The sequence below is a fragment of the Cloeon dipterum genome, chromosome 4 (genome assembly GCF_949628265.1).
Source record: "Cloeon dipterum chromosome 4, ieCloDipt1.1, whole genome shotgun sequence".
NCBI classification, from domain to species: Eukaryota; Metazoa; Arthropoda; class Insecta; order Ephemeroptera; family Baetidae; genus Cloeon; species Cloeon dipterum.
Window position 1 is genome coordinate 14,075,195 of NC_088789.1, and position 27,211 is coordinate 14,102,405.

The following is a 27,211-nucleotide window of genomic DNA, read 5'->3' on the forward strand; positions in this document are numbered from 1 at the left end:
CTAACGAAACGTGCATGTCTGGTGCACGAGAACAAGAGCTTGGCACTTTTGCAGCTTTGTGGTGAATTCCGTCTGCAGTGAGGCATCGCTTGCACAAGATTTCCCTCCAAACCTCAGCTTCGTGCAAAATTCACGCATTCCACTGGACCGTCCCAGTTTCCAGATAATTGCAGTCGAACGCGTGGAGGCTAAATTATTCAGCGGCAGGGCAGTAAAACAGGCAGAGATAAAATCTGATGTAATATTCAGGCGTGAAAAACTGCAACCCATTCGCCGGGCCCGACGAAACGTGGCCATTATGCACGCCTCCCAATTTTCTCGCCCTCGCTCGCCCCATAGGGCGGAACGCAGCGGCCATATTTATTAATTTAATAACCAAACAGCCATCCAGGCGCGGATTATTTATGCTCGCTCAGCCACCCAGGCGAGTCTATACTGCTCTCTTCGCAGGCGGAATTTCAAAATTCATTTACGCGAATTTGCAATCGCAGCACACGCTGGCCGGGCGGAATGAATTCGGCCAAGGCCATCTTGAAAGTAGGCCTGTGAAGGAGAATGCCATTTTTTCTGTCTGTGGTAAAAACAGAGACGTGAGAGAAAAAATTATGTTTAACGAATGTTATGAGACGTGTTTTGAAAATTTCTCAGAAGCTTGAACTTTAATTGAGACAGTAAAACAAATTAACTTGGTTGAGTAACCAATGAATTAACTTCAACTTACAGTACCGTGAGTAAACTGAAGACGAGAGTTTTTCATTCAATCCACCACCCATTCGAGATTCGATTCGTCTTTCCGTGGCCAGCCTTTTAGGTAGTCTTGAACGTGCCAATAGCGCCCTCGTGTCATGATCCTACGCAGCAGGCAACTTGGGAAATGGGTCGCGTTGGAATAAATTAGCCGTCGGCCGCACAAATATTGCACACGTGCCACATACCCTCGGTCGGCCGAGCTGGTGGAGAGAAAAAAAACACAAAAGCGATTGCACTTACACACGAGCGGGCGGCGCAGCTGGAGAACGGGGCGCGCGAAGTGCATTGCAATTATTCGTTGTGGAACCGAGGGTGGGTCTGCATATGTGAACAGCAGGGAAATCGGGTCATCGACGAACCGACCTGTGCGCGCTCAATCTGCCGATCGGCCTTTGTTTACGTTTATGCTGTGACAAGTTGCAATATTTGTCGCCGGTGAGCGCGAGGCAAAGTGATATTGCACTCGAACAGCTTGCATGTTGTGCCTAGCTCTTGGCAAAGCGGCTCGAACGACGCTGAGGACTTTATCTCGCCCCGCGGACTAATTAATTGTCGACGCTGATCCGGCTTTAATTTTAATTCCGCCGCGTGCTGCTGCTGGTGTCGTTGTTAGAGCTTGAAAAGTGGAACAAATTGAGGATAAGAAGGGAGGGTTAGGAAACTGCAGATTGTATAAATTAAATTAGCTATGAGCCGTAAAATTAACTGTTAACTGCTCTAAACTTTGCGAAATTGTAGCCTAGGTGTGGTTATTAGTTAATCAATCACAGCGGTTAGAGTTAAAGCATTTTGCAACCACTTTTGGAGTAAGTATAAATCTTCAGAGCTTGATTTGAGATGTTGAAAAGAGTACCGTCAAAACTGTTCAGCGTTGTTTCTTTTCAATGAAGCAGTAAAAATTCAGATAAACATAAATCATTCCAGACCATTTATCAGTTTTAACGATTTGGCCTTTATTTGAGCCTCCGTGAATAATTCATTGTCACCCGTCTTTCAGTCAACGCCCATTTCCGTCGCCTAAATCACCGTTTCTGTTCGTTGTGCAAACAAAAATTTTAACGGGCCCGGTCTAATTTCGACTTGGCACGCCCAAATAATGTATTTCTTTCAACAGAAACACAACTTACTACAAATTGCAGCGCATATTTCTGTTCTCGCTCGCACCAAGAAAGGTAGCTAGAAGCAGAAAAGTATGGCTCGCGTGATTCCTTCGAGTGTCGTGCAGAGAAAAAGAATGCGCGGCGCACATTTTCTGAAAACAATACCTGTGATCCAGATTCAAACTCGCACGTGCAAGGCGCTTTTCTAGATTATTGCTCAACGAGATAATTCAAAACCTCAAGCTGAGTGCAGCGTGTGAACTTTATGCACGAGATAGAGAGTGCGGGAGAACATGAATGAAAGCACTGGAAAAGCGAAACGGAGCTTTGCATGAACTATATAGTTACAGCCGCCAGCCTTAATTTGCTTCCTCGCACAAGCGAGAAAGGAAGCGGGGCTAATTCTCGGCCAGATAAGAGGGGCGTGTGTAATTGAATGTGACGCCAAACAATGACTTTGCTTTTACCTCCTTCAGGCAGGGTGAGTCGCATTTTCTCATGCAAAAAAGTTAATTTGATTTTCGAGCTGCGGCTATATAACTCAGTTTTAACACCATTGTTGCTCCTTGCAAGGCGTTTAAAGAATAAACTGTATTTTATTATCAATAAAAACCGCAACTGTTGCCATAATTTAAAACATGATCTTGTTTGCTTTTATTACAGAATCAACAATTTTAAAGATCAGGAATTTTCTTTGAACCTGCTTTGCCGTTTGACTACCGAGGCAAAGATAAAATAATCTTGATATAAAATGTACACCATTGGCGTGAATCCAATCACGACGTTGTAAATGTTTTATCTTGTATGCACCCATAAATTCTGCTCCAAGGGACTTATAACCCTAACTGATTGTGAGTTGTATCGCTGGCAGCAGTCGGTGGCTTAAAGGATTTTTCTCAGCTCGAAAGAGTTAGTCGAGAAAGTGAAAAAGAAAAATGCGCGGTGCCCTAACCTGCGAAAGCACCTCTTGCCACATTATCTGATTCGCCGTTAATAAAGCGGACAAGGTGAGAGCGTGTAGTTTTTGTTAAAAAGGATTCAGCGTCGTTTAAAATAGACACACAATGCGCGCACTCTCGCTCCAAACAAAGCGTTTGTCAGGATTATTCGGCCGAGCATTGTTCTCCACTAAACAAGCAAATGCGGTCCTGTTAAAATTATATACGACACAGCGGCCAGTCCTTGTTTAGTGACGTCGGGAATTTATTTATGAAATAGGTGCAGCACACCGTGGGTTTAATTCGTCTCATTTTCTCCTCTTTTATTTACATTTTGTTCTGAGGCGGTGTTTTCTTTTTGGAAGCATTCCAAATGAGGGTGTAACCGCCCGCCGCTCGTAAAAGCTGCACCGAAAGAATGATACACGTTTATATTTATTCCGCAGGGGAAATTTATTAAAACAAAGCTTTGAGCATGAGGCCATAAAAATAATTTACATGCCTTGTAATAACATCGGATTTCGGTTTATTGGCGTTTTCCAGTAGTCACATTTAGCTCAGAATAAATAAGCGTCGGGATATAGAAAATTCGTTTACGATTTAATTAGAATTTCAAAAGCGAGTCAAACAAAGAGACAGGGCGCTGACGGCAGCTGGAAATTTGCATTCGTGCTGATTTCCCTGTAGAAATAGCTAGCAGTTTGGCTAGTGTCTGTCGCCGGCACGACTCTGTCGCTAGTTTTGATAATTGGAGAGCGCCAGCCGCTTCACTTGCTTAATATTCCTGCGCGTTTTTCGCGCGAGCGGGCACTCCGCAATTACCAGCAGCCCACGCGACAATTTCAAGATGGGAAATGTGTGAGCTGAAGCAGACTATTACACCATTTATTTTCTCAAATAACAGAACAAAAAGGACAGCTAAATGGAGCTTTCATAAGCTGCGGCTCTTATTGAGAGTACTGCTTTAGATTGAGTTTGAGTATCTGCGATGGACTCGTTGGAAATGAGCTCCCTAGACAAAATGTGGATAGAAAGGTAGATTTTTTTGCTAAGAGCTTATTAATTTAATCAGTAAAGGGAGGTTAAAATTGTGAATGATGCATAGACTTTTTGGATTAGAGTTAAAAAATGTAAATTTGTTATTTACTTTTAAAATGGAACCGTGTGAAAAGTTTTTTTCTAACACATATATCAAAACATATAACAATACATCTCAGTAAAAGGGAATTTTATTGTAGTGGTGAAATGGGGGTGTTTCACAAGATTTCGTTACTGATACTGACTCTCTTTTAGATTGTTCTCAGAAATGAGAATGAGCTCTGTAAATTTTTTTCTATTTCAGCTGGACATCTCAGTTATAAATATTTAAAGTAGAGTCATTGAATAATTGTTACTTGCGAATCGTTAATTTTTTAGTTTAACTTACGAAGGGTAAAACTGATAAAGGTTTTTATAATACTTTCTTCCAAAACGACGTCGTCTTCAGTAGTTAATTAACACCTTCAAACCTGAGAAATGTAGAAATTAGCTCCTATATTCCTCTGCGTCATGTCAATAAATTATCATCACTAAAAAATACTTCCCCTAAAAGCATAGATGTGACAGTACTGCAAAACAAGCTTCTTATCTTCAACTCCAGTTAAGGGTCGGGATTAATATTGAATATGTGACGAAAACAAACTCTGAATGCCTATTTTATTTAAATTCAACAATTCCAAAGCAATATTTTTTTGGTGCTAACGTCTTTTGTATGCAAATATAAAGCGACAGAGAGAACAAGGTAATTTAGAAAACGCCGATTAAGATCTGTTCCAACGCTGGTTTCATTCGAGCCGGAGATTAAGCCCATAACTCAGGCGCAGCTATTGCCAAGCCGTAAAATTCAAGAGTTGGTTTCCTTTAAAGCAGACGATCCGATCTAGGCGAGCATATTGCGGCGGGCTACGTGGTCTGATAATAAAATCATTTAAACGGGACCGTTTACGTATTCACGGAATGCGCGCGGCTGGTTAAATGAAGCGTGCTCGCGATTTTTCCGCACCCGCAGCAGCCGCCGGCGGGCTGATTGCGAGCGAGCCTGCCTTTTTTGTTGGTGCACCGACTCACTCAATGATGGTGCCAGGGCTGCGAGCGAGTGCGCGCCGCCCGGCATATTACGCATGTGTAGGGCCCATGCGTACACGGGCGCGTAATGATACTGCGGATATTTGGCATGCAAGCGGCTGCTGCATTGTCATCGTTGGAATGCGCCGCAGCCCTCCACCGTGGGCGGGAAAAAAGCGATATAAAAACGCGTCGGGGTTCGTTTTTTGAGGGAAGGAAGGGGAGTTGCGCGGATTTTGAGTTCGGGCTGCTGCCTGGGGCTCACCCCGGAAGACAGGGTGTGAATAAATGATACATTCGGTCTGGCACGCTCGCCTTTGACACACTAGACCCATTTTGTTATGATATACGGTGTCGCATGTGTTGCGTTCGTTGTATCAATAATTTCAGCTGGCTTACGTGACTGACTTAGTTTTCGGCCCGCTATTTACTTACAATTCAAGTTCTCTTTACTGCTGTTTCGTCGATTTACGAGAAAGCGGAGAGATCGATATTCTATAAACGGAGTGACACGACGGCACGAGGCGATATTTCGCGTATAAAGTATCTGTCAACCTGCTGACGTGTTGTGGTATAATGTTTTGTTGTTTGTGACTGCCAACAAGATCATTTCAAGTGTGCTTAACTTGCTGACGGAATTCTAGTTTCAACAGGATGTGGTATAATTTCTTACTGCGAAGCCGGCGGCTAATGGGAATACAATTCAAAACTTAGATCACATCAAATTTAGTGGAAAAGCTTATTATTTTTGTAAGAAATAAACACTAAAATTCATGGAAAGGCTATGAAAGCAGAAATTTGAATTAAAAGTACATACAACTAACCAAAATTAATTATGAAGTAGATTTTTCGCCGAAAAAAGCTGATCAAGCAAGTTCTTAATGCAAAATTGACCCCTGATTTCCCCCAAATAGATTGCTTAATGCATTTGAAAAAGAATGCAAACAACAGTTTTTGCGAGACATCTGGGGCACAGAAGGCACATGAAAGGATGCACGGTTTAGGACTATTATCAAAACACACACGTCAAGTTTTACAAAAGAGACAGCTTTCAAACGAAATTTCGAGCGTTTGATTACTCACATGGGCACCTCATGGAATATGAGCGGACTTGATCAATTTTCCTCTAGAGCGTGGCCCTCACTAGATGCTTTAACACGTGTCGGCACGTAAGCACTGATTCTCAGGAAAACAAGCCGGGCGTCAATCTATACGCGTAAACATTTACGTGGCACGAAGTCCTACAAAAATAATCCGTCCACGTTCGAGCCATTTATTTCCCCCCGTGTGCGAGCGAGCGGGCGGACAGGCGACGGATCTTAATTTAAAGCAGCCCCTTCAGGTAACCCTACTCGTGTGGAGAGGTATTCATAAATCTGGCGAGAGGGCGACGAGCCGGGCCAGATTAAATTTGAATGTTTGATCCACTTGTTACATCCCGCAAATTCAATTATCACGTTTTTGGCTTTGGCTGCAGCCAAGCTCCTCCAGTTGGTTAGCTTCGATTCAGCTAGCGCAAAAAGGGGAGCTTAACTTTCACCATTACAATATTCGGCGAGTCAAAATGAAGGATAAAATGATGGCAAATTGCTTGCATCTTCCTCTCCGGAGCAGATATTTCTTGGCAATCGCCCATTTCTCCAGCAGCACCAGCCGTGCTTTTTATCACCGACCCGTCCGCCCGCTCTTTGCTTTCGCTCCTCGCACTTTCAAGCTGGTGCGAGCCGCTTTGCTCACCCGCCTTCTCTGTTCGTTCGGTCCCTTTTATTTTTAATACAAACATTCGTAAAAACATTTGTGCCAACTACAATCTAAAATGGAGGCATTAGCACCGTGAAATATTTCTGCCCAAGCTTTCGGATAAACGCCTCACATGTATGCCTTTTTGTATGACGTTCCACTACTTGATCTTTCCCGACTCTTTTTACGTCCTTTCAACCAACTATTAAAATTAGGGCCTGCTGAAATTATGAGTTAAGACATTGCTATAAAGAATACATAAATTTTATTACTTTCGTTACGTGTAACATTTTACGTAGTCTTTGACCTTTTCTGCACCTGGAACGTTTCATCCTCATAACTTTCAAAGTTTTTATCTATGGGGCCAGCGTCTGCTTTATTTATCGAAAGATAAAATGCCAATATAAATTAAAACAAAAAATATTCCATTTTTTATGTTCACTATGGAAAATTTACGAATTAACAACCTCTTGGACATTAACCAGAGGTGTATAAAATGCATTACTGCTCTAACGCATATATGCATTAATTAATAAATTACCAAGAATATTTAAAAAATTAAAACTTATGTAATAAACGCAAAATTGAGTCATAAATCATTTGACATTAATGGCGCTGCTTTAAAAGTTATAAATTTTTGTCGAGCGACGTAAGTAAAACCAGCTTCTAAACTTTGTAGAGAAGATGTAGTGATAGTAATGATTTATTTGTAAACATGTTTGATTTATATAGCACGTATGTTTCATCAACTCTTAAACATGACAGTTCTTTTGCTGCTTTAAATATCAACCAGCACAAAAAGATTTGCCAAGAGTGGTGGCAACAGCGGTGACACAACATACGGCTGAGATAATGATAAACGTGGTCTTGTTCTCCATTTAAACGCAAATTCCCTGCGCAATAAATCACTTTGTCATCCGACGGCTGCTTGTTATTATTGCACGCAGGTTACGTGTTGGCTGGCATGCGCGTTTAGTGTTTTTTTGGCGGGCACGGTGTCAAGTGCACCGTAAAAAGCGCACTTCATCCAAATCCTTGGGCACTATTTTTATTTATCTGCGATCGAAAACGCTATCGGCCTATATATGACGCGCATTTCTGCTGGAGTAATGAGCTGCAGTTTGTCCGGCGTGGTCGTTTATTCTGCCCAAGCTACGCAGCAATTTGTCATTCTGCAGCAGCAGAGACAAATTCCTCCAGGGGGGACCTCAGAAATTCGCAATGCTCATTGGCCGGGAGAAAAGGACGAAACTCGACTCGGGGCGATTCGAGCGTGACAAGCCTTCCCCGCATTTCGAGTCCATTTAACGCAAAAATTGTCTGGGGATGCGCTTGCTCTGCAGACTTGAGAGTTTAGAGAGCTTCTTTAAATTGAAGGTGTTTCGCTGTTGAAATTTCAACCAGGGCTTATTAAAGAGATGATGCTTCTCACCTGAATTTGTCCTACAACATACTGCACGCTCATTATTTTCTTCCGGACGCGTTGCTTTTGGAGAGCCCTAGCCCCTAGTACAAACGACCCTAGTGTGCCGTGATGCGCTAAATTTGCTTGGGAACTCATCAAACAATAATTGCTTTCCGCGAGAATAAATTTCCAAAGAGGGCACCATAAATTTTGCAGTTTTTCATTAAAGTCCAACGCGATTACTACGAGCGGCACAGAGAAAATTGTAAAAAAGTGCTCATAATTTCGCTCGCCAGCACTCGGAAGTACTGGCAGCGTATTCTTTATTGCGGCATAAAATTACGCTTCCCCTCGGCCGGGAAGCGAGCATGCAGTCGGAATTGCGTGAAAAATGAGTGCATTGACTTTGCGCTCTTGGGAGCCGAGAAAATCATCTACATTCGTAGTAATATGCTCGATTGTGTTCGAGATTTGCTCTGGCTCGATGACGCAATGCTCTTACGTCTGTCTGCTCATCTATTACATAGCTTACATTCTACCCTTTTCATTTCTCGCGTCTGCATGTTGCCCTCGAGGGAAATGTAAAAATTATTATAGCGTTTGATGATACCATTGCTCAACTTTATTTGAAACGCAAATGCTCAGGCAGACTCCAGAATTTATGAATTTTGTACGTAAAATATGAATGCATAATATCTGAAATTTAAGCTTGTAATTTGCATGAATTTTGACTCATTTTTTTGTGCCTCCTGACGCAAACCTAACTTTAAAACCTATTAAAGAAGAATGTCTACTCCATAAAACAGACTAGAGATCTTCGCTGAGATAATGGGGTTGAATCACAGCCTAAATGTTCTTTTGTGAGTCCACCAAAAAATGGTATGCACCAAGTTTATTTTTGTGGAAATAAAGTTTGCATTTGTGCAGTAAAAATATAGGAGTTTTATTACTGTGCTGACATTTATAAAATTTGATGCTAACTTTTCTATGCAAACAAGTATGTGTTTTCATTTTGCATGGATGGTATAATTAGAGTCATCAAACGGCAACTAAGCAACCGAGTGTCGCACAAAAACCACCTTGTTATACCCGTCTGAAAGTCGCCTAACTCAAATTGAACTGCAGCAAGAAAACAAACATCAACGCATATCCACAGCAATGCCGGTCGGCCATAAATTCTGGCAGCTCGAAATAAGCGTCCAGCTATAATTTATTGCTGCACAGCCCCTTTCAGAGCGGGCTAAACAGCGTCGATACCTCAGCAAAAAACGGAGAAAAAAGACTCAGCAGCCGCACGGTCCAGCGAGCCAGCCAAACTAATTCCTAGTTCATGAAGTGAGATGCTTTTTGCCCGCATCTATATTTCACTTTTCCGTCCAGCTCGGCAGCAGCACTCCAAGCAGCAGCAGCTCAAAGCGGCCCCATGAATTATTGCCCATATTTTTTTACGATTTGCTCGCTGCAGAGTCGTGTGTGTGACCGAGCGGGCGAGAGACCAGCCCGCTGTCGCTGACGGCCACTTGCAAAAATTCATTTCGCGCGTCGCCCCGGGTGCACCATGTGGGATTAAATATTTCACCGGCGCGTGCGAAGTGCAACACACTTGCCAACTACGCCACAGAAAACAGCTTAGCGAGGCTTTAAGGCACAATTAAACACGTCCAATCGGCGCGGGATGCGACACACATGAGAGCGCAGGGTGTGGAAAATCGACTAGCTTGCGAAATGCATATGATGCAGCTGCTTTGCTCGTTAATGAACAGAGCGGCACTCATGGAATTAGCTCGTTCCCCGCCGGGAATGTTTGCACCATTCTATTCTCGCTGCTGATGCCACTGGCGTGCATCTTGTTGCAGCCTTTTATTTATTGATACGCTTGCTGGATTGTCGCACGAACGAGCGAGTTTTTCCAGCTCATTTGCATTGCGAAACGCCCCATTGTGCCCTGGGAGACTGAACACTTGGTAAATACAATCGAGTAGCGCGAATAAAACGTGATTTTCAGAACAAATGTTACAGCAGTCTTTGTTTACTAGCTTGCTCGTTTGGGATTTTGTTTCGCGTAACTGAATAATGCTGTCCTGCTTCAATCCTTATCTAGTATGTCACAGCTCTTTTTGAAACACTAACATGGAGGCTTAAGAAAAAGAAACTTTTTTCAACTCAACAGACTGCAGTGAAAAATAATTCAGACTCACATAACTAAAATATAAAACCAACAAAACATTTTATAGAGGAATTTTCTAGATTTGAGTAATGAGTTTTAAAAAATGTTGCCTTGATTAAAAACGCAAAACACGGCAAATAAGTAAAAATTTCTTTTGGGAATAACAAATCTTGTGCTCACCCTGCAAAATCGATTGGAGTTTAATCCCCGGAGTGATTTCATTGTTGCGCAATCGTTGAGAGATATGGAGAGGCAATCAGAATATGTCACTCTAAATTCCCCTCGTCCCAGAGAGATCGAGAGGGTGATCATTTCTGCGCACTCGACTGAGCACGTACCACGAGAGCGAAATTACCAGCAATCGAGGGCGTAAATTTTAATTAGCTGTGGTGTGCGCAATGCAGCTCCGCGAATTCAAGCGGCCGGGCCCACTTTTCTCCACTCTCAGCAGCAACAGTTTGGATTCCACTCGGCCCGGCCACTGCTGCAATATTCATTTATTAAACACGCTTGCTCGCTCGCTCGTTCTCCCAGCGCTGTCGTCGTCGTTGCGTGTGTGTGTTTGTTCCGTTTTAATGAATTTCGCCGTGCACAAAAACAAATTAAATTATCCCGCCCGTCCACCTACCACCGATTCTGTTCATCCGTTTTCGTATAGAACGAAACTGAATCTGATTGATGTCAAGTAATTTGTTTAAATGATAAATGGTTTGCGTGGAGGCATACGCTGAAATTTATTAGGGTAACTTCCTAATTCCGTTGTGGAGTGATGGAGTCAAGTTATCACCAATGATTGCCTCTATTTACAATCGATCCTTACCAACATTTTAGAAAACAAACTCGTGTTTTAGATACTAACCAAGGTAAAACTAAAATATTTTTACTCCTTATTACTTTCACGCTGCTTGATGACTCAACGATATACACAGTTCTTTTTTCAGTAGATCTTAATTTTGCGAGTATTTCTCCTATTTCAAACATCGGTGTTTCATTTTTTTCAATTTGAGCGGCTATATATAGTCCATTAAAAATAACGATATTAAAATTCCCGCAAGGCGAGGGGGTCTTTACGCATCCAAACTAGTAGCAAACATACGCTTATTTTACGAGGGAAACATTTTTCATCCTCTGTTTGCTCTTTCCCGCTGGTAAGCCTCTTCATAAAACCCAGGCAAATAACTCTCTACCATCGTAGCGTGAGTGTAAGTTCTGCCACAATATTTCTGCAAGACGGCAACGAAGCCCACATTTTCTCAGAGCTGTGCAACGCACACATATAAAAAGACACATCTCTCCGCAATATTGGGCACGACGATAATCAAATACCAAACAAGCTACAACAAAACAAGCGGCCAGTTCGAAAAAAAGACGAGAAAAATAAAAAAAAGGGAAGAGAAAGAAGTCGCGCTCGTAGAGATAAAATCTAGAGTTTAGTGCTCGAAATGATAATGAAGTCACATCGTCTGGCGCCCTTTTTATTTGGGAAATAGACAAAAGGAATGCGAACGGACTCGCACAGTGTGGTCAGCCAGCCTTCTGCTGCGGAGCTAAAAAAATACAAGCAATCGCCACCACATAAACTAGCAGGCAACTTTTATTTGCACGACTACTCATGTTTACACAAAAGTTGAAGAACAGTAAATACACAAGCTTGCACGCGCTTTGGCATCAGAGTGGCAAAAAGCGGGCACCGACTCTTTATTGCCCCTTTCAACCTGAATATAGCTAGGCTGGAATAAAAAGTCAAGGTAAATAGAAGAACTGTATTCCTCCGGGCGCGGTCAATAACAGCTGGATTTAGTGTTATTGCTTCTGCAGTGCGATAATCCTTTTTCGCGGGTATTATCTTTTAATTTTATTCCCAGGCTGGCGGGAAACTAGAAACGAGCGGCCCTCGTTTCCTCGCAGAGTTTATAGCCGGGGGCCGGGTTCCGTGTACGTTTTATTTGCGGCACGTCAACTTTCAACTCGGGGACCGGCACAGGTAGGTTTCTTCCCGACAGCAGTCGTTTCGGAGTAATTCTTTATGTTAAGGAAATGCCAATCTGTCTGCGTGTCAGGGGAAGCGAAGTCCCTTTAGTAGTTCCAGCATGCACCCAATAATCAATTTAAGCTGGAAAATAATGGAAATTTGATAAAGAGAACTATTTTGAAACACAGCATTATTTTCAAACGAGTATAGCTCCCTCTTTTATCTCTAGTTTTAAGCATGTAATAATTTCTGCCTCTATAAACCCTCCATGGCCTCCATCCTGAAACGTTACTTACGACCCTAAATGAAACGTCCGCGGCATAAAATGTTAATGTTCCCACGGACCTATCTGTCGAAATATAAGCCGTGTTTTCATCACTCCTCGCAAGATACTACTTTGTCTTTCGTGTTGCAATATTGAGTATATTTTCCGCTTTTAGATACTGTCAATCTCATTTTTAGACGGCAAGCACTTTCCACCGACGAAAAAGAATGAAAAAATTGCGTGATGGCACAGAGTGGAGAAAGCTCTCTACTAGCTGTTTCGTAAGAGAGCGTAAACGAGCGTTATGATAACGATATTGGAACAAGAAATTACAGTCATAAAATCGTCTAGAGCCATACCACCAAAGGCCATAAATCAAGCCTGGCTGAAATCAATGTTGCGATTTGATTTGAAGACTAAACGAAGCATCTAAATTTAGAATATTGCTTTGATTTTTTGTCTGGGTGAGGGAAGAGAAAATTTGAATTGTAGATTCTAGCATATTGGATTTATTGTGGGGTTCAAGCACAATAAATTTCATTGATATAAAACGCTTTCAATAATAACTTTTCCATTAATATTTGATGCAATTGAATTAAATGATTAGAGAGAGAGATACTTGAATAATTCATAATAGTAGAAATCAAACATTATACTAGATTTTATTTACAGCGCGTTCTGCTGCAAAATACCGCAAACTTCAAACAGAACAAAATCAATAACCGCCTGAACGACGTGCTTGGCTAGAGAAATGCTCTTCCAACACTCTCTTCTTTATATAAATCAGCCAGAGAGTCGGTGAAAAAAGAGTCAAGTTCGGAACGAAAGTAGCGTGAAAACTGCCGCGCTGGAATTCGTAGAGATTAAATCGGCTCTTCCTCAACTTTCCGCGCGATTGGGTTTATCACACGGTGCTATCACAAAAGGTCGAGCGCTAGAAAATAGCGTCGGAATCTGTTTGAATTTGGACGGGTGTGTCGGCACGAAAGAAAAATGAGGATTACTTTGAAGTCTCTCTCTACGACTTTACATCCTTCTCCTATATGCAGCAGCACGTGTGCGGTCCGCAAATAGGACAGCCAGCCGACGGCTCAAATCATGCAAACGATGATGATACCGCGCGGATTAGTTTTATTAGGTCTGCCTCGCTGGAGGTGGTTGTGTGATTATTTTTAAATTTAACAACGTCATGCTGCGCCATAGCTAGATGTGAGACTAACGGCTCTTTCTTAAACGAAATCCTTGTGTTCCAATAAAGTTGCGCCAGTCACCCTTTTGGATTTAATAAAACAAAATGGTATTAATAATGACGGCACGCTCTACTGCACAGCAATCTTTTCTCGCCAACAGCCGCCTCCGCCGTCACTATTCAAATTTAGAGCTCCATGTTAGCCGTAAATTACGTAACTCGACGATCTATCTGTGCGGATTCGAGTGGCAGGTTTACTGCCTGATAACAGCGTGAAAAACGGTCAATCCATTATTGTGAAAAATACCCCTACGAGATGTGGAATTGTTATCTCTTGACTTTATTCCAGACAAATTTGTTGTATCAAGCACCAGAAATCGAATATTGCAGCGTCTCCCTGATTTTTGTCGACTCTTCGTCTGGAAAATTTTCACCGAAAATTTGAGCACCGTGCTAGTTGGCGCATGTTCAGCTATTAGATGGGAAAACCATTCCACAGCTTTCTGCTGTAAAATCATTCTCCGAGATAAAGCTGACTATTTTTGCGAAAAAGACCGGTCTAATTCCGATCCAAATAATGACTTTTTCATGGGCTGCTCCACGCCTCTGGTGGCTGGCTGGCTAATCACGCGGCAAACGGCAATTTGTTTCACGTCTCGCAGCTAATTGTCGAGAAGAAACCAGTCAGGGGCTGATCGTCGTTTCAAGTTTAATGACGCACTCCTCCAGAACGGCGTTTAATTGACAGCGGCGCCTCCCACTCGAAACGGCTTTCCTCTAAAAAACGATCTTTTTGTTCCACTGCTGATGAAGCCGTTTTGTCGGAGAAGAAGGGTGGACGTTGTTGCTGCTTTAATTTATCAGCACAATTTTTTGTCGCATTCTCTTTATGAAGTTTAGAAGAGCTCGAGTTCATTATGGGTAGCGTTTTTCTTTCCTGAATGTCAACTTGGAGCAGATTTATGTTGTGCTTTTTCTGCAGACATTTAGTTATGCCGCGTTAGAAGAGCATCAAGCGTATCTGAATTTCACTTTTTAAAACACATTTGCAAAGATTTATAGTCACCGGTTTTTGTGCGACAGTTTAATTTATTCCCAACTAATAGTTGAGCCAAATTTTTGATTATTTCCAACACGAACTGCCCATGGCTCCATGGGCTAAAAATACCCAGCTAATTCACTGAGCAAACTTTTTAGAATATGGTTTGGCGAGTGCCTGGTTTGCCAAACGTAATTTGATGCTGACATTGCGTGAAAACGTCGGAGCAGCTTGTCAGCAAAAACGCCAGATTCGGTCTCTAGCTGCTGCCCCTTTCCGCCGTCGGTTCCCAAGGACTTTTCCCACACAAATTTCACGCCGAGTGCGTGCGAGTCATATTTTATTCACGGGCTTTGTTGCATAGCAGGGCAACATTATTGCCATTTAGGGAGTACGCTGCGCCACATTCTCTGCCAATTTGGGCCGCCTCCTTAAAAAAGCAAAGTCTACGCTGGTTGCCCTGTGCCCTAAAAGCAGTAGCGGCGGCAGTAACGGCGGCGGAGTCTGACACAATTGCTTATGAATAATTTATCCAGGATATCGGCGCAAATATCATTAGGACGCAGATGCTGGGGCCAAACGCGCGTCGAGAGGCGCAAATTTAAAATGGATAAGCTGCGGAATAAATAAAAACAAGGGAGCGAAGCAGGGTGCTCGACCCCAAACAATAATGGCAACGGCGAATCTATTAAAAAGAGAGCCGAGGCAGATGATATTTATTCCCGGGGGTGCCGGTGCATTTCCAGCGACCGCTCACGGAAAAGTGCTGCTAGGGTTTTGGTTTTTACATAGCGAAGCAACCAGCCCGGCAGCCACCGACTCGCTTCGCTAATAACCAGGCCAAACAACATTAATTGATTTCGTTCTGGTGCATGCAAGGCAAAGCAGACGTGTACACGTGTCGCGTTGATCGGATGGCTGCTGAATAATACATAATTATATGTGCACAAACGTGATGCACTTGGTATGTGCCAATGCTTGGATAGCAGCAGAGCATTTTTATTCATTGCTGATTGCTTAGTACAGAGTTTGCTGCAGCCGTATTTCCTATTGTCGTTGCAGCTGCAATGGGGAAAAATGAAAATTTAAATCAGATCAGCTTAAACTTTGTTGGTTGCTTTAATAATAAACAATAAACTGACCATATGGATATTAATTATATATTTCAACAGAAGAATCTTCAGCAGGAAATTATTACACGTGAAAGTAAGTAAATTTTGATTAACTGATTTGTCCATGTTCATATTGCACGCAAGTGAAAATAAGTGTGAAACTAAAAGCCACTACGCATACGCACATCCACTCTTTGAATTCTAAAAGACGACACTCCGATATCTCCTTAACCTCTCTTTGAGAGGCAGACTCGCTGTATAGAAATCGTGACGCCATGCAGCAGTTCCAACAATGCAGCAAAGGGTCGGCTGATTTCGCCTGGAATATATTATTCGCTCCGCATGGCCCCTGAACAAACCGAAAATAGGCAATCCGCGTGGCTCATCAGCCGAGCGTGTTGCCTAGCGCCCGATTCTCGCAGGGGCTAAACTAATCTCGCTTCGTGTTTCGAGACACGGACGGGAAGCGGCGGCCAGAGGATGGAGCGAATGCGAATTTCCTGTCTGCGGAGAGAAGTTATTTCGGCACAGGCAACCCTTTCCCACTTCCTTTTTTCACTCTCGAGCTCTTACACTCTTTCCATTTCCACGGGCAAAGTTAAACAGAAAGAAGAAAGTAGTTGGCGCCGCAAGAAACAGGCCCGAGGAGAGGTACGAGCCAGCAGCGAGTGATTAAAATTTAATGATCGCCCTCAAGTGGTTGCCGTGCGACAAAATCGATCCTAATTAGAGAATTCTGCTGCATGGAATTCATGCAGACGATTCAGTTCGCTGCATCATCAAATATTCACCGCACCGCGACTACTGTTGTTTAATTACTTCGCGAGTGGATGAATATCATTGTTCTCAAAGCTCAGCTAACTATATATCTAAAAGATGCATGACATTTTCCACCATGTAATGAGAACGCTCAGACCAAGGATGTGTACATAGCAAAACGGCAAAGAGAAGGTAATTATGGAAAGCGTTGAGTGAAGAGATGCGAAACAAAGATCAATATTTGACGAATATTATGGGAACTCAATGGCAGAGTTTCTATCCCTCGGGTCGTTAATCTCTGCGGAAGAAAAGGCTCGTTTGATGTGATTCTCACGACATAAAGGTAGCGCTGACTAATTAATGAAGTCTTTAGTGAAAGTGTGTGTGCTTTAAGTACGATAGCTCTACTCGCTCATTGCTTCTTGGGTCGAGCAACAGCTCTATTATCAGAAGAGCTTTGACGCAACGAAACCGACCTGTGACGTCTGGTGGAAGCCACTGAACCAATCCCTAATGCACCATATCCGTCAATAAGCACTCGCACAAGACTCAATTTACTCCGCAGGAAGTGGTTACTTTGCTGTCTGCAGCTCCTTCTGTTCTTTTATTTTCCTCTTAAAATACAAATATATTTATAGAAATGGCTCCGTTTTATAATTATCTAAATATTTTTTTAATGATTCCATCAATTTCTAATTGAAAGTTGTAGGTGTGTTATTACTCTTTGATAGAAAGCACAATTAACTTTTTGCAAGTAAAATTACAAAACCTGGCCAAACAAAGGTTTAGAAATATTTTTACTCGCAATTCCTAGTTTTCAACTTTTGAGACAAACTAAGAATATTTCCTGAAAATTTACTAATATAGAAGGCAGTGCAATATATATATATTTTCTTGTGTTTACATGTAAACCAGTTTATTTAACATTGACGAAGAAACTACTGCTAGTTTTTGTAGTGAACGACCAATTTAAGTGAACTAATAGACAACAATTTTAGAACACCCCTAATATTCATTTTTTAAATTTTGCTATCTAAAACACAGTGATCAAAATTTTATCTAAGTAATTTTATAAGTTAACGTACTACAGATTACATCTCGCTAGAAGAAAAAAATTGCTTGTATTGTGAGTCGTGTTACCCTGCGGAATAGAACCGCTCCACCTGGGCTACACAGGGGTGTGCTATTACGGTGCCTGAAATGGTGCTCTTTGGTAAAAGATTAACGCACCGTGGCTCAATCGACGTCGAAGACGCTGAAGGCGGTTTGAAATGGGCGCCGGCTCCCGGTACGGCCTTTGGCGCTTGGTGCATTTCTGGCCCACGGAAGGGGACCGCTCAGACCCCTGCCGGCTCAAGAGATCCATGATCTCTGGCGCTTGCAGGTACACCAAGGGCCGCATCGGCTCTTAGCAGAGACGAGATCAATCAGCAGCAGCTTTTTATTTTGCTCCTGCACCACGTCAAAGGCCGCGCGCGCTGCAAAAGCGCATGCAACGCAGAGGCCTTTGTCGGGTGTCGAAACCAGGACGAAAAGAGGATGAGTCAAAGCAAGAGGGACCTGAAGCCTGCACGGCGGGTTTGCATATCTTCCATCTCCGCTTGTGATGTTGCGCGGCGCGCCTGACAGATAAAATCTTTTTCATTGTGGGGGGTAGTTTGCGCCACCGAATTGCTGAGCTCACTACGGGCAATTGCTGTTTCGAAATGGCGGCCTCGTTGTTTCTACCTTTGTGTGCAAAGCTCGATTTGGTGACTGCATTGAAATAATTTTGCCCCAAAACAGAAACAAAACTCTGGGTTAAAATATCAATTTTGCTCAGCAAATTTATTTCCATGAAAGGATACAGTTGTTAGTAGACAATTTAAGTAGCACTTTGATTATTTTCATGGTTAAAATATCAAAAAGTGAAATATTAGAGAGAGAAAGATATATCATCATGAGATGGTTACGAGCTTCCGAAGCATGGCCACACAATATGCGGCGCTCATTATGGAGAAAAACAAAGAATTAACTTAAGTTGACGTTTGTTATCTATTTTACTCACGAGTTTCAGCGGGTAATCTCCTTAATTTGATTTCTTGATTTTTTTAATATTCATCAGTGTTTGATAATCATGACTTGTTTTGGAGAAATAAAACCGAACTGAATTGCATCGAATAAGATAAAACTTGAAAAATCCATGAATATCTAAACACCGTCGCTTTTTACGAGAGTGGCTATTAATAACTTCTGCTTTGGCTTTGGACAGCTGAGTTACGGCCATATTCTTGTTTGAAAATAAAACAGCCGGTCGCGAGTTGCCGCGATTCTACGGAACATTAAATTTTTGTTCTAGCATGCAACAGAGGGTAAAACGAAGACGATAAAACAATCTTTCAAGAGAATGCACCCTCACAAAGCTCATTGTTATCCGGGGGTCTACTTGCAGAAAAGAAACAACTGTTGACAAATGTTGCTTTCATGTTTGCAGCCGGTTCGAGCAGGTTCACGGTAATAGAAGGAAGCAATTTAAATTCACTCGGCCTCTGAGGGTGCCGAGCACAATACACGCACCTGATCCATCTCCCACGTGCGGAAATAATAAAGCTGAGAAATATAACAATCGATCGCGAGGATCGCGCTTGCACAACATTTCGTTTTCGCGGTTTGATTCGTTTGCATAAATTACAACCGTAATCCGGTGCGCGGCGAGATTAAATCAGAACAACGTTAATTACAACGTTTTCCTGGCCACAGTCAACAATTTCGCATGACCAAACTGTGGGGATTAGTCGCGTGCGATTAAGATCGGCGCGCAATAACACCGTGCAGACTCCCGGCGTGCGTGGGACGAGATGAAATTACAACGAAAACTGCACGAAAAGGGCATAGAAATGAAATACGAGCTCACCACCGGCGCTGACACTGGGCCGGGCCTGCTGGGACACAATGGCACCTGTTTCGGCACGCACGTCGTTTTTGCTGCTGCCTCCGTCCGGCACCTGCTCCATGATGATCTGTTGATTAAAAAGCAATTTCCATCTGATTACGCCAAACAGCGTGCCACGCCGTGCTCCTGGAGCGACGCAATATAAAACGCTGCACGCGTATCTCGCTCCACAAGAGCGGTTTTATCATACGCACAAAGAGTGGAAAAACCAGATTAAATATACATATTACTCACCTTAAGGTCCACTTCAGGTTCTACGACTATCTGTGTGTTATCCAGGTTGTAAAATGTTTCACAGGCTCAAGCGGCGAGACGAGGAAGACGAAATTGTTGTCGGCGGGCAAGCGCTATTGCGGCAAAAGCGGCCAAATTATCTCCGTGTAGATGATATGAGAGAAGAGCGCGAGTGGTGCTGCTGTATACGGCTGATGTCAAAACATCCCCCTCGCAGGCACCACCGTTAGGCTCTCCGGATATGTGCTCAATGAAGTCTCATGAAAATGGTCACGTGCCTCCAAGGGCTCGAATCGAGTGTCTGTCGGCTGTTCGTGACTTGCTACGATCAAATTTTAATACCAAATTGACGACTCCTCTGTTTACATGTCACTTCTGCTGCACCTCTTGCCTCTTGGCCGCGGAACGCTGGTGCCCTAGGGGGCGTGGTTTAAATGAGCATTAAAGAAACCGATCCTTTTACGGAAATGAAACCGTGTGCATGTTTCAAGAAAACCGAACATATTTATTTGATCATTGAATGGTCATAACCGAATAAATGAATTTTGAAGTACATCTAGGAAAGATAAAGAGCCATTGATAATGGAGTTTTGAGGTGGCTAAAATTTACCGGTAATATTTGTTGCAAAAGAGCCAGAAGATTCACCGGCACCGTCTAGATGCTGCAACCCGCGCAACACCCGCTCGTTCCTTGGCTGCGACGGTGCTGCCTCAGCTGGATTTTCTCGTTGTCGCCCAGCCGTCCGAAAAATGGCTGCCAGTGTTTTACACGCTGTTCTCCGGAAATCGGCGACTAATTTGCCGACTGGGGGCAAACTTTTGCTACAAAACGGAGGTTCCCTATATGTAGCCAAGTATGTAGATTCGATTCGTGTTTAAATTTTCAGCGTGCCATGCAAATGTCCCCTTGAAAATCGAGGCACAAAGCCGGTGTTTTGGTCTGTTTTCGTCCAGCTGGTCAATGAAAAATTTTCATTTTTCTTATTTCAATTACTATTATCAGTTGAAAATTACTATGCTAACTATTTTCTATTGATTTAATGTTTGTGAGACAGAAGCCTAATATCCTTAAATTGATCTCAAGATGTTTCAAAGAAAATCAATACCACTGTGAATCTATCATACTGTTATTATGGCACTGTCGAAAAATGAAACTCATACATAAAAATCCAAAACAATGAAAATACCATCTCTATCTTGTGTTTCTTTCCAGCAAACAGCAGACTCGCGGTGCCAAGAAATGGTTCCCTGACCTCGAGTTTGTCAAGCAGTATGAGGGTGCTGTTATGTATCCTGATGAGGTCACCTCCAAGTGGAAGCTGGTGCCGTACAACCTGGCCAAACCTAATATCGAGAAAAAGGTTAAGAACATCACCCTGAACTTTGGTCCTCAGCACCCTGCTGCTCACGGAGTGCTTCGTCTAGTATTGGAGCTGGACGGAGAGGTGATATTTTCCTGAAACTAATGTAAAATTCCTTAAATTCTTTATTTGCTGACAGACCGTCTTGAGAGCGGACCCACACATTGGTCTCTTGCACCGTGGCACCGAGAAGTTGATTGAGTATAAGACCTACACTCAAGCCTTGCCTTATTTCGACCGACTCGACTACGTGTCCATGATGTGCAACGAGCAGTGCTACTCTCTGGCTGTGGAAAAGCTGCTGAACATCGACATTCCTCTCAGGGCCAAGTACATCAGAAGTAAGCACTTGAATTTTTCTGATGAAGCGCACACTCACGCTTTTCCACAGCTCTGTTTGCTGAGATTACCAGGATTCTCAACCACATCATGGCCATTGGCACGCATGCTCTTGATATTGGTGCTCTCACACCTTTCTTCTGGCTTTTCGAGGAGCGCGAGAAAATGATGGAGTTCTACGAAAGGGTGTCTGGAGCTCGTATGCATGCTGCCTACATCAGACCAGGTGGAGTCAACCAGGTACGTGACCACCACTTTAGCTTTTAGACACATATTGATCCTTTTTTTCCAGGATATGCCCCTTGGCTTGATGGACGACATTTACGAGTTCGCAAGCAAATTCTCCGAACGCATTGACGAAGTTGAGGATGTGTTGACCACCAACAGAATTTGGGTGCAGCGTACCAGGGACATAGGCATTGTTTCTGCTGAAGATGCTTTGAACTATGGTTTCAGGTACTTAAATCCCGATTTCACTTATATTGAACAAAAATGGGTGTTTAGACTTATATAATTGATCATGGTTCAGAAAAGTTATGTGATATCTTTCTAATTTTTTTAATGGCAAAATTTCCTTTTTTAACTCGCTATAGAAAAATTATTTTAATCTAAAGAGTAAGCCATAATATATTATATAAATATTTTCTCCTATTGAAGAACTGAAAGCTGTGGATTTGGTGTCATTTGCTCATTTCACTTACCTGGTCCCTCTTAGATTGAAATTTTGCTCCAAAAATAACTAGTATTTTTTATTTAAAAAAAAAACATTTCCTACACATTTTGGTTTGTAATGACTGCTCAATTATTTGTCATTAATAATTTTAGAAATTAGCTTGATGATCAGCCAATTTTCACCATTTTCAGTGGTGTGATGCTGCGTGGTTCTGGAATCAAGTGGGATTTGCGAAAGTCGCAGCCCTATGACGCTTATGACAAAGTTGATTTTGAAGTACCAATTGGAACAAAGGGTGACTGCTACGACAGATATTTGATTCGTGCTGAGGAAATGAGACAGTCATTGAGGATTATTGAGCAGTGCTTGAACCAAATGCCAGCAGGCGACATTCGAACTGACGATGCTAAGGTCTGTCCACCGACCAGATCAGAAATGAAGGTGCGAGACTGAAGAAGTAAACTGAAATGTGCATATTAATTTATTCCTATTGTTTTGCAGACCTCAATGGAAGCACTCATTCATCACTTCAAGCTGTACACTCAAGGCTACTCTGTTCCTCCTGGTGCCACCTACACTGCTATTGAAGCGCCTAAGGGAGAGTTTGGTGTTTATCTCATCTCTGATGGCAGCTCAAAGCCTTACAGATGCAAGATTAAGGCACCTGGATTCGCCCACTTGGCTGCCACCGATAAAATTGGCAAGAACCACATGTTGGCGGACATTGTAGCAATCATTGGTGGGTTTGATACCATTTTTAAGCTGTGGTAAATTAAAATATGTAAATCTTTGCAGGTACATTGGATGTTGTGTTTGGAGAAATCGATCGCTGAGTGATGCCAGTAACAATTAGGGACTTTAACAGCTTTCAGAAGATACTACATCTGCTTCTGTTTATAAAAATTTAATGTAAATAAATTGTTAATCTATGGTCTCCATGGATTATTACGTTAAAACTTAAAATGCTCACAACTTTTACTTTCTATTTCTCAACAAATTGGGTTTTTTTCATATTTGGGCTAAGTGTGGTAATATTATGGTTAGTTCCTGATATACATAGCAGAGTAAATTATTTTTATTAAAGTTCTATTAGAAATTATATCATTGAAAGTTAGTTGTGTAATATTATTTATTAAAAAAAATACAGAAGTATGGCACTGTAATTCTTGGCAATTTGTTTTGGTTGGAAACTAATAATATATTATTTTATAAAGTTTTGAACTACTCTAATACAATAATTTAATTGAGATTGGAAATAATAAGTCTTTAAATTTCGTGGCTGTGAAATTTTACTTTATAATATTTTCATTATTGAAGAGATGAACAAAATCAAAAGAAAATTTAAAATCTTAAAAATAAGAATTATTTTCTGTTAAAATAAATATTTTATCAAATATAACCCTTGCTTTTCGAACTTTGAACGCACTACTTCTTGATGCTTGAAATGAAAAGGCTTTAGCAGCCATCTATAAACAGCAACATCAACTACTTCATGGATCGCTGTAAATGTAAACAGGATGTTGGTTTGGTAACAGGAACAGCAGAGACGCCACTTTTTTTATTACTAATAATATTAAACCACGCCTCTGTTCTCTGTTGGCGTGTTCTTTGAAAAATTAAGCCTATCTGCATATCATTATGGAGTTGTTTATTTGCACAGTTCACAAGACCGAACCCATTCGTACCTGACCCTAAAGACCAACGTGGTGTCTCAGCCAGTCCTGCTTATTTTAACTGTTTTTCAACACGACAAACATTGAAACATTGGACGTGACCAGGCTCGGAGAGAGCGAGAGAGGCGGTACATGGGAGCAAAAGTAATAATTGCTTGCCCGTGATTACCGACCGAGTGTGTTGTTCAAACTCATCCTATTAACGCTCGTCCGGAGCTGTCAATGTAGCTCTCGGACACTTTCTAATTGATCGAGCATGGAGAACAAGTGCGTCAAGCGACTAATCCGCTCCAAATCCGGACTGCGGATTGTGACCACAGATGACACGAACAAAAGCCCTTTTTTGTTGGGAGAGCCTCACTGGGTGCCAGACAAAGATGTTAGTTTTTCTCTTCAGATTTTTACGGGTTTTAAGTTGATTTTGTATGTTTTAGAGTGTTTGCTGCACAGATTGTAAGAAGAAGTTTGACTTCTTAACGCGAAGAGTACGTATGAATTCACTTATACACCCTATATTATCTCTATTAAGTGTTACATTTATCATATTATTTCTGCGTCCGTATGTATGTGTATTGTATGACATTCCCGATATTCCAATAAGATTCTCTCTTAATAATTTTTCTTATCTCGGTAATTTATCTCGCAATATCGCACAGTGCACAACAAACGTTATTTATTGTGTGTTCGTTAATTCAATTAATCCGAAATATTTTTTCCAATTTTTACTTATTTTAAACTGACTTCACCTTTTTTAACTGAAATTGTTATTATTATCCTTTTGCGTTGATGGAAATAAATCATGTACTCTAACCTTTAACCTTCAATAAATAAAAAATTGAAATGGCGCTAGTTGCAAATTTGATGCAAACTATTCAAGCACCAAATCGAATAATACTGTTCTCGCTCCAATTCGTCAATTTAAAAATATCTGATATTATTATCTGGCCATGCTGATGTGACATTAATGTATGTCTGACCCTAACTAAGAAGGCCGTCATCTATTTTTTATAAAAAAATATTTCTAAAAATCAACTTCCAATATTTTGTTACAATCCTTTCAGATTTTGATATTTTGATCAGATATAATAGAACAATGAATGACGTGTTCAATAATAATTATCATAAAATCAATATTTTTAAAACGATTTTAACAAGAGTAAAATAGGGTAAATAAAATTATTATAAACATTTTAAATTAAACTTATTCGGAGCAATGAAAGAGGCATAAAAATTATAGAATTTTCAATAAGCAAGTCTGTGAAGATGATGCCTGTTTCAGCATAACTTTAAAAGTAGCTGGTACATTATTACACGCATAAAAATCATTTCTAAATTAAACAGGACAGCATAGTTATGTATTTTAAATTTACAGTTCCTTATCTAAAACAGAATGATTACTTAAGGTACATAAACCCATTAAAAGGGATAGTGCCATTTAATTAATTAAAGCACGTGCATTCCAGTTGAAATTAGAAGCAGTTTCCTTGGTGTGTAGTGAGCTTTTATTTGTCCATATTTCTACAGAAAGGTCCTGCTCTACTAGTTTTGGCGACAGGTTGCAGCCCTAATTCATGAGCTTGAACATGAGTTACAAATTAGAGTTTGTTGAAAATTACCAATTTTACATTAACATGTATTGAAAAACGATAAATAGTGTTTAAAAAAATTGAAAAGAGAATAATCTCAATGCTATTTTAATTTTCAATACAATGCTATAATATATTAAGCAACCAAAGCTACCATACCCTTGTTATATTATAGCTGTAATTTGCATTGATATTTCTTATTGTTTCATAGTTTTGCACTGGAAAAATTAATAGGATTAAACTTAACTACAAAGTGCTCACATTATTTTTTACAACTTTCAAAGACAATAAGCCGTTTGTAAAGATAAAAAGCAAAACTTTCATCTTGTGCATATAAAATCATTAAAAAGCACACACTTATGATATTATGCATCGTCTCCTCTCTTGCTCAATGCTATTGTGCACATCAAAATCAGCTAAATAAATAACTATGGATTTCTATTTAACTGCAAAAACATACTTTTATTTTCTATCATGCTTCAATCTGCGTACTTTGTGATGGATGTAATTGAATCTCTGATGAATTAACCATTAATGTTTGTTTTAGCACCACTGTCGAAGATGCGGCAGAATCTATTGCAAGAACTGCTGTGATTTCCGCCTCGAGCTGCCACGAATGTGCTTTGTTGATCCAGTGCGACACTGTGAGAGCTGTGCTGACATATCACGAAAGGAAAATGAGTTTTTTGATAAGGAACTTAAAATGCTGACTGGAGGTATACAATTTTATTTGTTTGTTCCTATGAGTCTTACGGTTTATAAATTATCTAGGTGCACTGTTTCAACTAATAAAACTACCAGAGAGCAATGAAAAGCGTTCTGAGTTTATTTGCCGACTCTCCCAGGACCACAGGTAATGTCTATGCTTATCAGAATTTAATTAGATTTTACATAAAACCTTTTTAAAGATATCTCAATTTTGATGGCAGTGCAGAGGAGGAATTTGAGCCTGTGCAGCTGGCCAGCATAATGGAACTGAATCTCCTTCGCTCTCCTGATGTTCCGCCAGGTAAGATCATATTTTTTTCTAATTTAATTGCATTTAAAAATAACAAAAACAATAAATGTTTTTGCTGCTTAAGACTTTTGGGATGGTATGTGAAGAAAAAAAATCGTTTTTTCATGTGTTAAATATAGTAATGTTGGTTACGCTTCTAGGGATGTTTGTTACGTACATGAACAATGAAGGAACTGTAAAAGAAATGACATTACTCGCGCCCCCGGACTGCAACAAAAACCACACCATTTCTTGGCTCTCGGCCATGCAAAATGGGTTTAAAATGGCTACTGACAGCCGGAACATCTCTTAAATTTGCTGCGTCAAATTTATTAATTTTTATAGCAATATAGTTGTGGTTATATCTGGGGAATATTGCAATAATTAGTCCAGGGAACTCAAGAACCATGAAACATCTACATTTTTTGTTAGGGGTAGGTAGGGGTTTTATGTATTATATTATTAAGCAGTTTCTAAACAACTGAATTTCATGATGTTTTGAAATAATGGACTTTGCTTTTCTTCTGTGTTTCCAAGATGAAATATTTTAGAAATAGATAAAGATCTGGGTTTACACCTCATAAATAAAAATATTAAACTTAAGGAAAATCATGCTTTTGTTAATCTTTACATAAAATGCTGGTAAATATTTTATCAGATAAAATATGTATAAGGTTATATTTTTTCAAAATATGTAATAAATATTTATGTATGTTACTAACATCTAAATCATTTTGATGACTATATGATTAAAAATATTTGTTACGAAAAGCTTATATACATAAATAAAACAAATTACTTGAAATACTGAATTTTTATTTAATTGCTGTAATAAAATGCGCTATTTTTGGCAACTTTGTTAGATATTTTCAATTAA

The 27,211-nt window shown here is 40.8% G+C and overlaps 3 protein-coding genes across 4 annotated transcripts in view; 2 read left to right on the forward strand and 1 right to left on the reverse strand.

Moving 5' to 3' along the window:
- Positions 1-20,119, reverse strand: part of LOC135944588 (band 7 protein AGAP004871-like) — a 58,508-nt gene extending 38,389 nt beyond the window's left edge. The window contains exons 1-2 of the mRNA XM_065491633.1: positions 19,706-20,119; positions 19,433-19,538 (exon numbers count right to left, since the gene is read on the reverse strand). Coding sequence (XP_065347705.1) covers positions 19,433-19,532 — 100 coding nt within the window. The 5' untranslated portion in view covers positions 19,533-19,538; positions 19,706-20,119. The remainder of the gene's footprint in view (positions 1-19,432; positions 19,539-19,705) is intronic.
- A 279-nt stretch (positions 20,120-20,398) lies between these two features.
- ND-49 (NADH dehydrogenase (ubiquinone) 49 kDa subunit) lies at positions 20,399-23,041 on the forward strand. Its single transcript, XM_065491632.1, has 8 exons — positions 20,399-20,559; positions 20,919-21,150; positions 21,206-21,407; positions 21,458-21,645; positions 21,698-21,861; positions 22,270-22,519; positions 22,580-22,817; positions 22,874-23,041. The coding sequence occupies exons 1-8, from the start codon at positions 20,456-20,458 to the stop codon at positions 22,909-22,911; spliced, it is 1,416 nt and encodes a 471-aa protein (XP_065347704.1). The 5' UTR covers positions 20,399-20,455; the 3' UTR covers positions 22,912-23,041.
- A 657-nt stretch (positions 23,042-23,698) lies between these two features.
- On the forward strand, positions 23,699-27,010 carry LOC135944589 (zinc finger FYVE domain-containing protein 21-like). Of its 2 annotated transcripts, XM_065491641.1 has the most exons (7): positions 23,699-24,130; positions 24,186-24,236; positions 25,885-26,053; positions 26,109-26,190; positions 26,246-26,346; positions 26,420-26,431; positions 26,496-27,010. In XM_065491641.1, the coding sequence occupies exons 1-7, from the start codon at positions 24,008-24,010 to the stop codon at positions 26,645-26,647; spliced, it is 690 nt and encodes a 229-aa protein (XP_065347713.1). In that variant the 5' UTR covers positions 23,699-24,007; the 3' UTR covers positions 26,648-27,010. The 2 variants fall into 2 exon arrangements, with proteins under 2 accessions (XP_065347713.1, XP_065347714.1); XM_065491642.1 differs by lacking the exon at positions 26,420-26,431 and having other exon boundaries at positions 23,726-24,130.
- The last annotated feature ends 201 nt before the right edge of the window (positions 27,011-27,211 follow it).

Coding starts and splice junctions, on each gene's coding strand:
- ND-49 (XM_065491632.1), top strand. CDS start 20,456: ATGGCTGCCAGTGTTTTACACGCTGTTCTCCGGAAATCGGCGACTAAT. Junction 20,560..20,918: donor GGTTCCCTATATGTAGCCAA/GTATGTAGATTC, acceptor GTTTCTTTCCAG/CAAACAGCAGACTCGCGGTG. Junction 21,408..21,457: donor CAGGGCCAAGTACATCAGAA/GTAAGCACTTGA, acceptor GCTTTTCCACAG/CTCTGTTTGCTGAGATTACC.
- LOC135944589 (XM_065491641.1), top strand. CDS start 24,008: ATGGAGAACAAGTGCGTCAAGCGACTAATCCGCTCCAAATCCGGACTG. Junction 24,131..24,185: donor ACTGGGTGCCAGACAAAGAT/GTTAGTTTTTCT, acceptor TGTATGTTTTAG/AGTGTTTGCTGCACAGATTG. Junction 26,191..26,245: donor CGACTCTCCCAGGACCACAG/GTAATGTCTATG, acceptor ACCTTTTTAAAG/ATATCTCAATTTTGATGGCA.